General features: G+C 39.3%; 3 protein-coding genes across 4 annotated transcripts in view; all 3 read left to right on the plus strand.

Moving 5' to 3' along the window:
• LOC724604 overlaps nucleotides 1-15,985 on the plus strand; it is a 62,768-nt gene that overhangs the window by 13,781 nt on the left and 33,002 nt on the right.
• On the plus strand, nucleotides 7,749-9,133 carry LOC102655124 (zinc finger protein 135). The gene has a single exon (XM_026440043.1). It carries the CDS (start codon nucleotides 7,786-7,788, stop codon nucleotides 9,082-9,084), a length of 1,299 nt encoding a protein of 432 aa, XP_026295828.1. The 5' UTR covers nucleotides 7,749-7,785; the 3' UTR covers nucleotides 9,085-9,133.
• Nucleotides 9,183-15,801, plus strand: LOC102654773 (zinc finger protein 664). Of its 2 annotated transcripts, none has more exons than XM_006562716.3 (2): nucleotides 9,183-9,318; nucleotides 13,350-15,801. In XM_006562716.3, the coding sequence occupies exons 1-2, from the start codon at nucleotides 9,293-9,295 to the stop codon at nucleotides 14,953-14,955; spliced, it is 1,632 nt and encodes a 543-aa protein (XP_006562779.1). In that variant the 5' UTR covers nucleotides 9,183-9,292; the 3' UTR covers nucleotides 14,956-15,801. The 2 variants fall into 2 exon arrangements, with proteins under 2 accessions (XP_006562779.1, XP_006562778.1); XM_006562715.3 differs by lacking the exon at nucleotides 13,350-15,801 and adding an exon at nucleotides 10,489-12,255 and having other exon boundaries at nucleotides 9,184-9,318.

Here is a 15,985-nt window from a genome sequence, read left to right on the forward strand (position 1 = left end):
GCGAGAGTTTCGCGAAGAAGGTGCAGTTGTTCAAGCATCGGCGGGGTCGTGGTTGCAAAGAGTCGGCGAAGGGCAAGCAGGAGGAGGGGAGGCAGCACAGGGATAGAACGAAAGAGAGGAGCGTGAAGAGGGAGGAGAAGCAGCAGCAGAGCGTCTCGGTCGGACCGATAGAGTGCAACGTGTGCCACAAGGTGTTCAAGAAGAAGAAGTACCTGAACGTGCATAAAACGTTGCACGGCGCCCCCCACATATGCCACGTGTGCGGCGCCAAGCTCACCTCGGAATATTACTTGAAGATACACATAAGGAGGCACAACAAGGAGTTCACCGAGTTCTGCGAGATTTGCAACAAAGGGTTTTATCTGAAGGCTACTCTGAAGACCCACATGAGCGTGCACACGGACGACAAGCCTTGCACCTGCGAGATTTGTCACAAGTCTTTCGGGAATCGGGTCTACCTGAGGAGTCACATGAAGATTCACAGCCAGCCCGAGAACAGGAGGAAGTATAGATGCGAGATATGCGGGTTCGAGACGTTCTACAGTTACTGTTACAAGGAACACCTTTGGACTCATACAGGGGAGAGCCAGGTTGCTTGCGAGGTTTGCGGAAAATTGATCAGGAGGCAGTACATGAAAATTCATATCAGGATACACACCGGGGAGAAACCGGAGGTGTGCGAATTTTGCGGGAAAGCGTTCAGCTCGAGGAAGTATCTGATCAAGCATAGAAGAACTCATACAGGCGAGAGACCTTACAAGTGTAAAATTTGCGAGAAACGTTTCACGCAACGGGGCACTCTGAGCGCCCATTTGCGCCGACACGAGGGCGCCAAATGAAGGGAGAGAGATGTTTAAATTTTCCTTGAATTTTTGTAGTGAAAAAAAAAATTTACTACTTACCCCTTTGTTTACTAGGGATAATTCGATTAATTTGAAACTAATAAACTTAATGCTATTGGTTTTGGTTAATTATACAGGAAATTAATTGTTATTGTTGAAAACGAGAGATATTTGTTATTTTTGAAGTTAATATTTAATAAGGATTTTCATTTTTGGTTGATTTCTCGTTCAATTTGTGTTGCTAATAATAATGATTGATACTCTTTTTACGGTGTTTGTGATCGTTTGTGTATCGATTGTATAAATTGTATAGATCGCAGATATTAAGAACGGATTATAGAGATTAGTAGAGTTAGAAAATGCTTCTCTTTCACACCGTGTTACGAGTGTTTTAATTAATACTAATTGTAATTTTTGCCATGGATTGGTTGGAGTTAATTAGTTTGTAACGCAACAAAATGCATATATTGTATATAATGTAATAAAATTATACATATATTATTATATCGCTTTTGTAATATTTCTGCAATTCATATAGAAGGACAATATTAAAATTTAATTTAATCAAAATGTGTCACAATTAAGATTAGCTTTCTTAGAAATCGGGAATTAAAACTACTTTAATGGATTTTAGTTACATTTGTTACTTCAAACGCTTGTATACGAAACAATTATTGGTAAGTAACGCACATCTTTAAACAAAAAGAATAATAATCTCAGATCGTATTAAATTTTGAAAAAAATTATCGAAATATATTAGAGAATCTTAATTTCAAAATTCTATTCGATCAATTTATCCATTATAATCCAATATCGAACTACTGATGTTTGTTACAAACGTGTATTTTAATATTTCATTTTTTTTCTTTTTTTATTTCAATATTTGTACAAATTATCCTTCAATGTATAATAAACTTTACGTTCAGAAGAGATCGAAAAGCATGTCAAGCATCCCAAACGAGTTTCCAATTTCTTCTTTGAAAAGCGTGTTAGCAAGACGTGTAACGACCAAACAGTATCGAAACGCAGAGAAAAGGAATATATTGCAATTAATTTGCAATTCGTTGGAATGGAATAGGAATCTTCTTCTTACCCTTGTACACGCTTGTTACTCTCTCCCTTACTCACCCCTGTCGTGTTACACATTGTTAACGATCCTTGTCCGTTTACAGGTGCGAGGAGCTCGAACTCGTGGAATCGAAAATAGAACAGATAGAAAGCCTGGAAGACATGGAATTGGTCAAGTATCAAAACGAAATATGCAGTGAAAGCATCACGGTCGAAGAGTTCGAACAGATCAGCCATCAGGAGATAGTGACCACCGATTCGTTGGAGGAGTCCGACGACACGGAGATGAAGCTCGTCCTAGAGGAGGAGCAGCAGCAGCAGCGGCAACAGCAGCAGCAGGGGAACGTGAAGAGCTTCAAATCGGCCAGAAGGTGTACGGTGATCTACGAATGCGACGTGTGCAACAAGAGGATGCGGAAGAGGCTTCAATTCCTGAAGCACAGGCAGGATCACGAGAGGAACGACGAGATCGTGGATCGTTGCGAGGAGTGCGACAAAACTTTCCCCGATGAGGAGAAGTTGAAGAAGCACATGATCAAGGTGCATCAGAAGGAGAAACCGTTCCAATGCGTCCTCTGCAACAAATGCTTCAAAACGGAAGAATTCTTGAAGACCCATCTGAAGCAGCACAACAAACGATTCACCTGCGACATATGCGGTATATCCAAGGTGTCGGGCTACGATTTAAGATTGCACAAGAAGAAGCACAACGAGGAGTACGTGACTCATTGCGAGATATGCGGTAAAGGCTTCTACACGAATCAAACGTTGGAGAGACACTTGCTCACCCACACAGGGGAGAAACCGTTCGTCTGCAAGATTTGCAACACCCCTTACGCGAGTGCCGCTTATCTGAACACGCACATGAAGTCTCACGGCGAGCGAGAGAAGCACAAATGTAACGTGTGCAATTTCGAGAGTTATTGGAAGGCGGCTTTGAAGGTGCACCTAAAGATACACACCGGTGAGAATCTCATCACCTGCGAGATTTGCGGCAAATTGGTCTCGAGCAAGGCCTACCTCCAGATCCATATGCGTATACACTCGGGGGAGAAGCCGCACGTGTGCGAAGTGTGCGGCAAAGCGTTCAGCGTTCGGAAATATCTGATCGTACACCTGAGAACGCACACGGGCGAAAGACCGTACGAGTGCAAGGTGTGCCAGAAAAGGTTCACGCAGCAGGGTTCGTTAAATTCGCACATGAAGTCGCATCACGAGAGAAAGTAGTGAGCCAAAGGCAAAATATCTTATGTATGTGTGTTTGTATGTGAAAAGGAAAAGGAAGAAATAGATTATTGGAAGAAGAAACGTGCACAAATTCGGAAATTCTAACTTGGAAATTAGAATTTTGATGCAAAAAGAATATATTTATAAGACTCGATGGGAGAAGATTGATTTGGATTGGATGTATTGTAAATGTTAAGAGATTTTTTTATGTATCTGGCTACTATGGTGAATTTTTTGCAAGGTGTTTCATTGTACTAGGAAAATTCATCGAATATTCATTGTTTACTGTATATATTCTATTGATTGTTATTAATTTTCAAAAAGTGAAATTACTTTGATTTTTAAAAAATTTCTATTATTATTAAAATTTGAATTGTTACTATATTAGTACTCATTTGTATGTATTTATATAAAATTTCCTAATATCGTGCTGAGAAGAAAATTTAATTTCTTTCTAATTAGATTTTAGTAACGATAAAATGTTACAAAAAGTTTGGCATGGTAGCCATCGGCAGTGTTATGATAAATTTTTGTAATTGCTACTTTTTACTCAGGTTTATCCTGTATTTTTCAAATCGTATTTTTTACAAAAGAAATTATGATATTAGTAAGACATTTTTCTAACAGCTTTACACGAGTCAAATTATTACGTCATAAAGCGATAATAATTGATAAACTGCATCGAACAGTTTTATAATAATAAATTGAAGATTAATCACGATAGAATGATTACAATGAACGAAAAGATTTCATTGCTACTAATTAAAGAGTTAGTACGCCAGATAATTTTTTAGTAAGACTGCTTCTGATTTATCAATATTTAAATAGCTCAAACAAATTTAAAATTGTTTTTACTAACAATATAAAGATAATCCCGACATACAAATAATAATAATAATTGTATCTTAGAATCTCGCGATATAAAAGGTGCCATAATATAAAAGAGATTCTAGAAAAGAAAAAAGAAAAAGGAAATTAATTTTAACAAAATTAAATATAAAAATTATATACCGTTCGCGTATATTTTTATTTTCTTGTTTAATAATTTCTTAATGGAAACGTAATATAAAAAAATTGGAATATATATATATATATATATATATATATATATATATATATATATATACACACACAATTAGCAATATGATAAAAATAAGAGGATGATTTATGTACAATAATAAGTATATAACAAAAAATAGAATAAAACTTGCAGCATGGTAGCATCTATTTTGTTAATTAATTAATTATGTACAAATTATTTACTAAATTATTTACTAAAAGTATAAACATGAAGACTCATATATAAATTTTGTGTTTATATGGATTTAAATTTATTAAATTCATCATGGACTTATAACAAAGACAATTATTATGCGGTTAAACGATTATGCATTGTAGTGATACAATTTTAGGAATTATATTGTAATACGCATATAATTAATAATTTTTTTTGTTAACTTTTAATACATTTGTATAACTTTTCATGTAAATACACAACGTCCAAGTTAACGCACATTACAGATAAGCAAAAATTTATCTCTTTATGCGAATAAACTTATTTTTTTATGTATTATGCGCGATACATACATACATATATATATATATATATATATTATGATTCTGTGTTCATCTTTTATATTTTTATTTTCTAAAAAGTATTTTTTAAGGTGTATACGAAATATGATAATGGAAAAGATTATCTCGAAAAAGAAGATTGGAAAATACAGTAAATTTTTACAACAAAATTTGTATACAATAAAATAATAACCCGCTTTTCTTATTAAATGTACAAAAATTTTATTAGAACGTTAAGATGTATCGTAATTTTTATTTAATCGCGAAAATTATTTTCGTATCATGTGAATGTCTTTCAGAAAGAACAACGAGTTTATAAATTAATCTTTGTTAACCAAAAAAAAAGGGGGAAAAAAATAGGAAAGAAAAGAAAACGATATATTATAAAAAATTATATATATATATATACATTCATACTATATATTCATACGAACAACGAAATACAGACATTTTATCCAGACAAAAACTATTATATTATTTCAACAAGAAACTTCGTTTTATTTATACAGAAAAAGATTGTGCATTTTTGTAAATAACAATTGCACAAAACAATTTTTTAATTTCGAGTATTCATACAAGATTCGATCCAAGAAGAAAGAAGAGGAGAACTAATTCGAAAGATCATTTCGCTCTTTACACTATATATATATACATATATACGTTCAGTGTATATTTCATCAAATGTAAATCAAGCTAAATATTCCTTAATAATAATAATAACAATAATAATAATAATAATAATAATAAAGAAAACAAGTACCTTCCACAATAAAAAAAAGAAAAAGAATCGAAAGTTGTCGTTAGATCTAAACCGAACGAAATAAAGAATCGCTATTGACGGCAGTTTTTTTTTTCATTTTCTTCGCAGATCCCCACCGATTACGAGGATCGAACCATCGATAGAAGATATGATCACGGAAAAATCGGTGATAGTATTTTCGATCTTGAAAGAGGAGGATCGATCGACGAATCAGATTCGAAGATTCGATCGAGATTCGCAACGTTTCGCCAACGTTGAAGGAAACACGCGCCTGCAGGAGGAGGGGTGGAAAGGGAGAGTGTCGAGGGAGGACGCGACGAGGCAGAGGAATCACTCGGCGCAGACGTTCTATCAGTGTCAAGTATGCAGGAAGCTTTTCAGGACGAAGAATCTGTACGAGGGGCATCTAGTGTCGCACAGCGACGCCCGGCCGTACCAGTGCGACATTTGTGGCAAATCGTTCAAAAGGAGCAACACACTGACCGTCCACAGGAGGATCCACACGAGGGAGAAGAACTTCGTGTGCGACGTGTGCGGCCACGCGTTCGTCCAAGCGTTCCAGCTCACCATCCATCAGAGGCGCCATTTCGAGAAGTACACGAGGTATTGCGAGATCTGCAAGAAGGGATTCTTCACCAACGCCGAGCTTCACGGTCACATGAACGTGAAGCACGGCGCAAAGGAGCACGTGTGCCAGAATTGCAACAAATCTTTCCCCAATAATCACAGCCTCGTGAAACATCTCAAGTTTCACGACCCGAACTTCAAACCTGTGAAGCATCAGTGCGAGTTTTGCGGGAAGACGTTCGTCTACAAGAACTCGTTGGTGTTCCACGTGAAGACCCACATGGGCGAGAACAAGCACACCTGCCATCTTTGCGGGAAATCGGTGTCCTCGAAGGGATCGCTCCAAGATCACCTCCGTCTTCACAGCGGGGAGAAACTGTTGATCTGCGACATCTGCGGCAAAGCTTTTCGCAAGAGGAGCACGTTGGTCGTTCACAAAAGGACTCACACAGGGGAGAAACCGTACAGCTGCGACACGTGTGGAAAATCGTTCACCCAACATTCCACGCTGGTCGTTCACAAACGTTATCACACGGGCCAAAGGCCGTATCATTGCGAGTTTTGTACGAAATCGTTCGTTTCCAGATCGTCTTTGAACGCTCATAACAAAGTGCACGCTCAAGTGAACGTTACTGCTAACATCGCTGCCACTGTGAATCAGACGGAGTGAAACCTTTTCGAAGGTTTTTTTACTTTTTTTTTTTTTTTTTATAATATTGTTGGTGGATAATAATAAAAGAAAAGGCTTTACATTTTTTTAAACGAAAAGAAAAGAACGTTGAAACGTTTGAAACAAACTCTTCGAGCTCGCAGGGATATTTGGATAACTTTTTGAAGAAGGTTGTAATTTTAGATGCTACTTTACTACCTGATCGAGAAATTTATTTCGATTTTTTATCAAATGTGTAATATCGATAGAAAGATGTAATTTTGTACATACACAACGATAATTGGCTCTAATATAATATATCGAAGGAAGGAATTTTTTTAACGGTGCCAAAGTTAAATAATCTGAAAATCTTTTTTTCAGTTATATTTTTATACAATTTTCTTTAATTCCGCACGATCGAGAATGTAATCTCGTTTTATAGTTCCGCTTCTTTTTAATAATATGTAAAGATATATATATGTGTATATATATATATATATATATATATATATATATATATATATAACGTTCCTGTTTATATATTTTTCTTTACAGTATTACAGCATTTTACTTGTACAAAATATAGTTGAAAAGTTGAGAGGGAGAGCAAAAGGATCGTCTGATCTCTGAACGAAGTTGTAAATCGTTTTCTCTTTCTTTCTTTCTTTCTTTCTCTTTTTTCTTTTCTTTTATATATTTCTTATATATATATATAAAATATTTTTCCAAGTTACTTAATCGTCGTTTTCCATGTACAACTTTTGTTAAATAAAACGAATTTGTTTGACGTCTATCGTCTGAACATTATAAACACTGGTGTTGTTAGAAACATTTTTTTATTTATCATCGATAAGAAAAAAAAAACTCTCTATCATTTGCCAATTTTTGGTTCAGGGAAGATTCGCTCGAGATCGAATCACAAAATGATCGGAGCGATCGTTTGCCAGGAGATTATTCGATTCTCGGAAAAATCGAGAGAGAGAGAGAGAGAGATCCGCGATTATCGAACTTAGGACTTATCCCCGATACTGATGCGTCCCTTCGAATTTTTACATTTCAGGTACAACCAGCTACCTTTCCCCGAAGAGTATTACCCGATGGCGATGTTGACGAAGCTCGAGCTGGTGAAGAAGGACGTGGACGCTGCGTCGCCGGTCGTAAAAAGCGGAGAGACGGACGGGGTAGGAAACAACAACTCGTCCTTCCCACAGGTTGCCCTGAACCCGGAGCAAAGCTTCATCAAGCAAGAGGTGGCCGACGAGATCGACGAGGAGGATCTTCCCCTCGCGTACCACTGCAAGTTATGCGGCGTGTTCTTCGCCTCGCAGGCGTTGCTCGACAACCACGAGATCGAGCACAAGAGCAAACGGAAGAACACGTGCAACCAGTGCGGGAGAGTGTTCAGAACGTACGTGAACTTGCGGAAGCACATGAAGAAGCACAACGGGCGGAAAGGTGGGGGGCGGAAGGCGAACAACAACGCGTCCACGGTTGCCAACAATCGTTCGAGCATAAAGGTGAAGAAGGAGAAGCCCGAGATGGAGTTCGTGTGCAAGACGTGCAACAAGGTGTTCAGACACAAGAGCAACTATCAGAAACACTTGATGCGGCACACGGTCGGTGATCTGACCTGCAAACACTGCCCCAAGAAGTTCCGCCTGTTCCGCGATCTGACCAGGCACGAGAAGACCCACTTCTATCCTAGCTACATGTGCAAGGAGTGCGACTACGAGACCACGGTGTTGGCAGCGCTCAGCATCCACATGCTGCGCCACACCGACAAGAACGATCTACCGTTCCAGTGCAACGACTGCGACAAACGTTTCCGCAAAGCGATCGATCTCCAGGAGCATTACAACATACACTCAGGGGACAAGCCTTTCGCCTGCCAGTTGTGCGGCACCGCCTTCTATCTGAGGCGACAATTGTCCGCCCATTGCAGGCGCATGCACCCGGAGATGAAGGCGAACAAAGTGACGAGCACGGCGTGCGACATCTGCGGCCGGGTCCTCGCGACCAAGAGATCATTGTTCCGGCACAAGGAGAGCCACAACCCCACCAAACTGTACCTGTGCGACTACTGCGGCAAGAGTCTGAGCAGCGCCGAGCATTTGAAGAAGCACAGGCGCATCCACACGGGGGAGAAACCGTACGTGTGCGACATCTGCGGAAAAGGTTTCACGGATTCGGAGAATCTGAGGATGCACAGGAGGGTGCACACGGGGGAGAAGCCGTACAAGTGCGACCAGTGCCCGAAAGCTTTCTCGCAGAGGTCGACGTTGACCATCCATAGGCGGGGTCACACGGGGGAACGGCCGTACGTGTGCCAGATCTGCAACCGTGGCTTCTCGTGCCAGGGCAACCTGACGGCCCATCAGAAGTCGACCTGCGTGTAAACGCGAGTAGTGCCTTCTTCGTCGTCGTCGTCGTCGTCGTCGTCGTAGAGGGTTAGAACTCTCGAGAGTAGCATCCAACAGTGTTGTTGTCTTCGAGACTCGAGCTGATAATCAGTCTGGTGCTGATAACACTGGGGGAACATTTATGATTGCGCAAGAAACGACGATGAAACGAAAGAAGTGTGTGATCATGGATTAATCTCGACCAATGAAGATTAAGAAATTAAAGAAGCCGTACGAAATCGATCAAATGAATCTTCTTCTTCTTCTTTTTTTTTGTTTCTTTCTTTTTTTTTTTTTTTTTTTTTTTCTTTTTTCATTTTTCTTTTTTTACACATATACGCTCACGATGCATACTTTTGTCAATCGTGTAATCAACCATTGCATTTGCGACTGAAATTGTATTATTTGTTCATTGTTACGATGTTCGATGATTCTTTTTGAAATTCTTTATAGCGTTTTTTTCAATAGCGTTTAAGAACAATGGTCTCCTCGTAAGGCAATATTATTTTTATTTTCTCGATTCGAGTCGCTCTCTTTCGTCTCTGTTAGCTGTTATAACCAGTTTTCAAAAATTCATGTGTTGTACAGCAAACAATTTCTACGTTTCGATTAACGCTTTCGCTGTTACTGAAGTATATACGATCTGATATTATTATTTATCTTTGTCTAAGAATTCCTTGCTACTTTCTTACACCTTTGTATCTAAAAAAAAGAAAGAAAGAAAGAAAAAAAAATTGATGCAAACGAGGAAAACGAGTTAATATAATTAGAATTTTATACTTAATAATTATACAGTTCCGTCTGTATAATTTCAAATGTTTATATTTGAATGCATCGCTGAAACTCACTTTATAAAAGTGATATAATTATCGGAAACAATTTTTTTTCTTTTTTTTTTTTTAATAAAATATTACCGTCGAAAAATAAAAGTAAATGGTCAATTTCAGTAGCAACGAAAGTGGCGAGAGAGCACTACAAGTTCCATGTTAGTTACGAATATTGATACTCGTTATTATACGTTTAATAAAAGAACGATAATCCATTGGGAGAAAAAAAAAAAAAAGAAAAAAAAAGAACAAATCCGTGCGTGGCGATTTTTCGCTTCAATCGAACAACTTCTCATGCCTTTTTTCGATTGCTCGCTTCGAGCAGATCGATTCGATCGTTTCCCCTTCACGATCATATATATATATATATATATATATATATATATATATATATATATTATACATATATATATTTATATATTTCCTCGTTAGCAAAGAGAACGATTACAAAAAGACACACACGCCTTTAAAACGAAAAAAATCGTCTGTAGCGATCTGGAAGAAGTTATCGGCGAGCGAAATGAAAAAAATGAGCACGTATAAAATGTTTGAAAAATGACGTTGTTGATTGCAGAGATCTCGGGAACGTAGATTGGGACGTGAAATCCGAAGCCAGCAGTGAGAGGACCATCGAGGTCTTGGAATCGGAACTAGAACCGCTTCCATCTCCGCCGGATCCGCACGCGTACTGCGAATTGTCCTGCGAAGATCCTCCTCCTCCTCGGCCATCTATCGATACCACCACCACCGCCCCCCCCACGAACGCGTGCCGCCCTGTAGACACGGGCGACGTGCACGGGCGAAACACGGGAATGAGAAAGATAGGGACGAGGTGGCGCGGGTTCGAGGACGACGAGGAGTGCCGAAAGCGTTACACGTGCTCCGTGTGCGAGCTGGAGTTCGCCAAGCACAGGGATTACAAGCGTCACATGGTGAAGCACAGTGACGCGCGGCCCTACATATGCTCCACTTGCGGCAAAGCATTCAAACGTTCCTCGGAGATATGCAATCACAGGCGGATCCATCGAGATATCAAGTACACGTGCGAGATATGCGGGTTCACAACTAATAACAAGATCTCGTTGAGGATGCACCACAGGCGCGTCCACGAGAGGGATTATCGTTATCGTTGCGACCAGTGCGACAAGGGTTTCATGTCCAACTACGATCTGGAGGATCACAAGACGAGCCATCTCGAGACCAAGGCGTTCATCTGCGAGTTCTGCGGGAACGGTTACTCGCAGAGATCGTACCTGGTCTCCCACAAACGGGTGATGCACGGGATCAAGATGAGCACGCCGAAGGCGTTCCAGTGCAACATCTGCAACAAGAGAAGCTTCGCCACCGAGCAGGAGTTGCGCAGCCACTTGAACCTCCACTCCCAGATGTTCCTGTGCGCGGAATGCGGCCAGAAATTCGCGACCAACTACGCCCTCAAGCTTCACTGCCGGAGGCACACTGGGGAGAAACCGTACCAGTGCCCGTTCTGCCCGAAAGCTTTCGCCAGGTCGCCCGCGCTCAGGGTCCACAAACTCACCCACACCGGGGAGAGGCCGTACGTGTGCAACATATGCGGCCAGAGCTTTACGCAGAGGAGCAGCTTGATGGTGCATCACAAGAAGCATCCTGGAAATCATCCACCACCCCCTCCTCTACCGCTCACCAGACTCGCCAAGGAGAAGTCATAGCGTTTCTGGGCGCAGCAACGATGCAAGGAAAAAAGGAAGGAAGGAAGGAAGGAAGGAAGGAAGGAAGGAAGGGGATTTAGGATCGAAACCGATCGAACTTGTCCGAATGTTTAATATATTTCAGGATATATTTGCTCGATGGATGGATTTTCGTTTTTCCCTCAAGGGAATTCCGCTTTCCACGTCGAATGAATCTCTTTTACGTTAAGCTTTTGATTCCATTTGCGCTTTTTTTTTTTTTTTTTTTTTTTTTAATATAAGTTTCTTTTCCTTTTTTTTCGTTTCCGCTAATTAAGTCCGCATATTTAAGTAAGTTCAACACACGGAATATGAGCGTTTTTTTGTACATGGTCGATAATAATGGGTAATATTGTTTGTCGTTCCCGCGTTGAACAACGAGCAAGTGGATCATTTATAACGATATTTTTATAATTCAGAATAAAAAAAAGCTGCTTTATTCTTTATAAATCTGAAGTTTTGAAGCAAAAAAGGGGGAAGAAATCGTGCGCCTCGCAATTTTATTACTTTACCGATATATAATAACAACGTTTCGACGTTGCTGTTTTTTTAGCCCCGTAGCGTTTATCTTGTCTATAATCTGTTTAAAAAAATCTCGAATTATTGTACAGCATTCTGGGGGAAAGGAAAAAAAAGAAAGAAAAAAAAAAATCGCGGGAAACGATGAAGCTTCTATAATAATAATAATAATAATAATAATAATAATAATAATAATAGTAATAATAATTGATGACTCGAAGATTGACTAACAAAAATTGCTTCGTTAGTGATATTAAAAAAAAAAAAAAAAAAAAAAAAAGAAAAAAAAATATTCAAGTTGATTATTACCGAGAGAAAATGAATATGTACATAAAATGAAAAAATGTACTTAAGCGAAAGGTTGATCTGATGGTCGATTGGTGTAAAAAAGTACAGTGTAATTGAAACGATTGTGAATTCATCGTTTAGAAAGGAGTGAAAAATAATACACATTGGCGGTTATATATATATAAATATATATATATAATGATAAATAGATCGGATTAAGTGTGAATCGAGCCTTACGAATTATCTATCGATGATGAAGAAGAAAAAAAAAGAAAGAAAGAAAGAAAGAAAGAAAGAAAAGAAAAAAAAACGAGAATGAGAGAGTGGGAGAGAAAGTAAGAAATTAGCGTGAGAATGGAAGCGAGTTTTTTTTTTTTTTTCCCGTGAGTTTTCGTCGGTTGTTCTAGAAGCTGTGACAATTTTACTAATGTAAGTAGACACTGACTGTAAATTCACACATTAACCACATGAGAAATCGAATTGTTTCAGTGCAATGTTCGACATGGCATTCATTGCTTGTACTGAATTCTTTGTTCCTTTAATTAAATCCTTTTCAGAAATCGCTCGATTGTTCTCACTATATACATTATTGTACTCATACTACTTATTGTTATTTTACCCGCATCTGATTCCTCGCCTTTTTTTTCTTTTTTTTTTTTTTCTCTTTTTCTCTCTCCTCACATCTGTTCGACACATATAAAACAGCGTATATTTATAAAAGTTCGATCATCGACAGGAATTGCTCTCTGAATAAACGAGAAGGAAGCAGATCTATCACCACCGATATCTTCTCGATTCTTCTCTTCCTTTCCTTTCTCTCTCTCTATCTTTCTCTCTCTCTCTCTCTTTCTGTTTCGTGCAAACTTAGCGTCGTTCCGATCCACGGAAACTTACGTTCTGACTAAACGAATGGATGTTTCAGGAGGTCAACTTGCTTGGACCAGGATAGAAACGATCGAGTGGCCGGTGTTCAGGATTCAGGATTGAAAATCAAATTGGAGCGTGACGATTGGACCGTGGAGAGAAATGAATTGAACGTGACGAGTGATTATTTAGGGAGGAGAGGAGTGTTGGACGAGGCGATGGTAGTCGACTCGGTGAAAACTGTTTTGGTGCCTGTCAGGGATCCGGTGACCAAGGAGGTGAGGAATATGTTGGTCCCCGTTGAAGTCAGGGACGAGACAGGATTGAACGTGATCAAGAGCGTGCTTATACCGTTCGAGGGAGACGACGGGTTGGTGTCTTACGAGCTTAAGAAGGTAATGGTGCCTATCAAGCCGGAATTGAGTTTGCGTCGGAGGAAGTGCGAGAGCAGATTGGCGGCGGGTCAAGCTAAGGACAAGCTAAGGTCGAATTGCAAGGGAGGAGGAAACGAGAGGAAACGGAAGAGGAGCGAAGAGGAGGGGGAGCGGAAGGAGACGTTGTTGGAGGAGAGGATGCGAGGAGTTGACGGGAAGGGATCGAAAACGGATTTGAAGGGGGAAGTGGACGAGATATTGGACACATTGAGGAACGTTTGTCCGTTCTGCGAGAAGTGTTTCAAGGACGAGGACCAAATGCAGAAGCACGCCTTGAAAACCCATAAGAAGCCGTACAATTGCGACAAGTGTCACAAAGGTTACTTCTCGGATCTGGCCCTCGAGGAGCATCGAAAAACGCACGAGGTGCTCTACTTCCATCGTTGCCCCGTCTGCCAGATGCAGTACAAAACGTTGACGGGGTTGAAGCATCACAGGATCCGCGAGCACACCGACATAGACCCGAAATTCGTCTGCGACAGTTGCGGGAAGAGGTTCAAACTGAAGTTGGACCTTGCCCTTCACATAGACAGGTCTCACATGAACGCCACCTACATCTGCAGATTCTGCGGAATGGCGGTGAAGAATATCGCCCACCACGAGACCAAGCATCAGGAGAACAAGGAGATCGTCTATCCCTATTGTTGCACCCTCTGCCCTAGGAAATTCAAAGCTTGGAACACGTTGGAGAACCACTTGCTGATGAAGCACAAAGCCTCGAACGTGGGAACGGACATGCTGCGAACCCTTTGCCAGAAAAGATTCCAGTCGAGAAGCGATTTCTATCAGCACGTGTTGCTCAATCAGACGGAGGTTAAGCAGCACAAGTGCGACGCTTGCGGGAAAACCTTCACCTCCGAGTACAATCTTCGAAATCACGTGGCCCTCCATTCCCAGACTTACGCGTGCAACCAGTGCGACAAGAATTTCACCACGAATTACTTGTTGAAGCTGCATCTCCGGAAGCACACCGGCGAACGGCCGTATCAGTGCAAAGTATGCCTGAAGACGTTCGCCAGATCCGCTTCCCTTAGAATGCACAGATTGATCCACACTGGTGAGAAACCGTACGCGTGCGACTTCTGCGGGCAAAGTTTCACTCAGAGGGGGAGCATGATGTCGCATCGCCGTAAAAATCATCCAGAAAATCATCCTCCTCTTCCTCCTCCTCCTCCTCCTTCTTCTCCCCCTCCCCTGTTGCTCACCAATCCTGAAAATAACGAGCATTAGTTTGGCTAAGAGAAAATGTTGCTAAAATTTGAGATTTTTCCATAAATTTGAAGTTTTTTTTTTTTTAATTTAACGATTGGAAAAATGAAAAGTAAAAAGTAGTAAAGCAAAAGTGGAAAATAGGAAAAATTGTATTCATATTTTGTTTCATTTCTATCTTTTTTTTTTTTTTGTTATTTAGAATCAAGCCATCAAGTTTTGTATAATGTTGATTTTCACATTTCTCTTTTCTATATTAATTTTATTTATACGTGATGATATTTTTGTTTTTAATTCAGAAAAAGAGAAAGTTGCCTCTGATTCGATGGCTTGCGGAAGAGGGTTCAAAGATTTATAGTATTATCGTGCATTATTATCTCCTCTAAAAAATTTATAAATTATTTTTCTTTTTCTTTTTTTTTTTTTTCTAATCATACGAAATTTCATCGTTACCAGCAACAATACTCAAACAACTGTGTAAACCCACGTTTTGTACAAGACTAATATATGTTAAGATTATATAGTTTATGCGATGAGATAAATATCTTTAAGATATTAAAGAGAAATTGTTAAAAGTTAAATTGATAATAACCAGAAGAAAGAATGATATTTGTAAAATATAATTCTTACGAAAATACGAAGGGAGCAATGCAAAATAGAGAATATGAAATCCTGTGTTACCTGTGCATTTGTGAGTATCGCGTCGATTGTTGAAGATTGGATGAATATATGCGAAAGACAAATTTTAATAATTTAAGTGGCACTATAAATTTGTTAATTTCGAATTTATATTCGTTGCATTTATTAATATGTATAGGATTATCTGTTTCTTTGATTAAATCAATTTTTAATAATTGTTAAACACAATGCGTTGCACAATTTTTGCATCCATTCGATCACTTTCCTTAATTTTTTCGTTAAGATCTTCCAAGAGAAATGAGTAATAAAATAAACAAGATTATTTACTGTTACAGAATTTGACTGTTTTGCAACCAGATCTACCCAATTTCCAACTATTTTTTTGTTCAATTATTTTCATTAACTCTTCTAC

This window comes from Apis mellifera, linkage group LG4 (genome assembly GCF_003254395.2).
Source record: "Apis mellifera strain DH4 linkage group LG4, Amel_HAv3.1, whole genome shotgun sequence".
NCBI lineage: Eukaryota > Metazoa > Arthropoda > Insecta > Hymenoptera > Apidae > Apis > Apis mellifera.

Excerpts from the sequence above, each read along its gene's own strand:
- LOC102655124 (XM_026440043.1), top strand. The coding sequence starts at position 7,786 with ATGGCGATGTTGACGAAGCTCGAGCTGGTGAAGAAGGACGTGGACGCT.
- LOC102654773 (XM_006562716.3), top strand. The coding sequence starts at position 9,293 with ATGAAGATTAAGAAATTAAAGAAGCC. Across the intron at positions 9,319-13,349 it reads ATTAAGAAATTAAAGAAGCC|GAGGTCAACTTGCTTGGACC; the intron begins GTACGAAATCGA and ends TGGATGTTTCAG.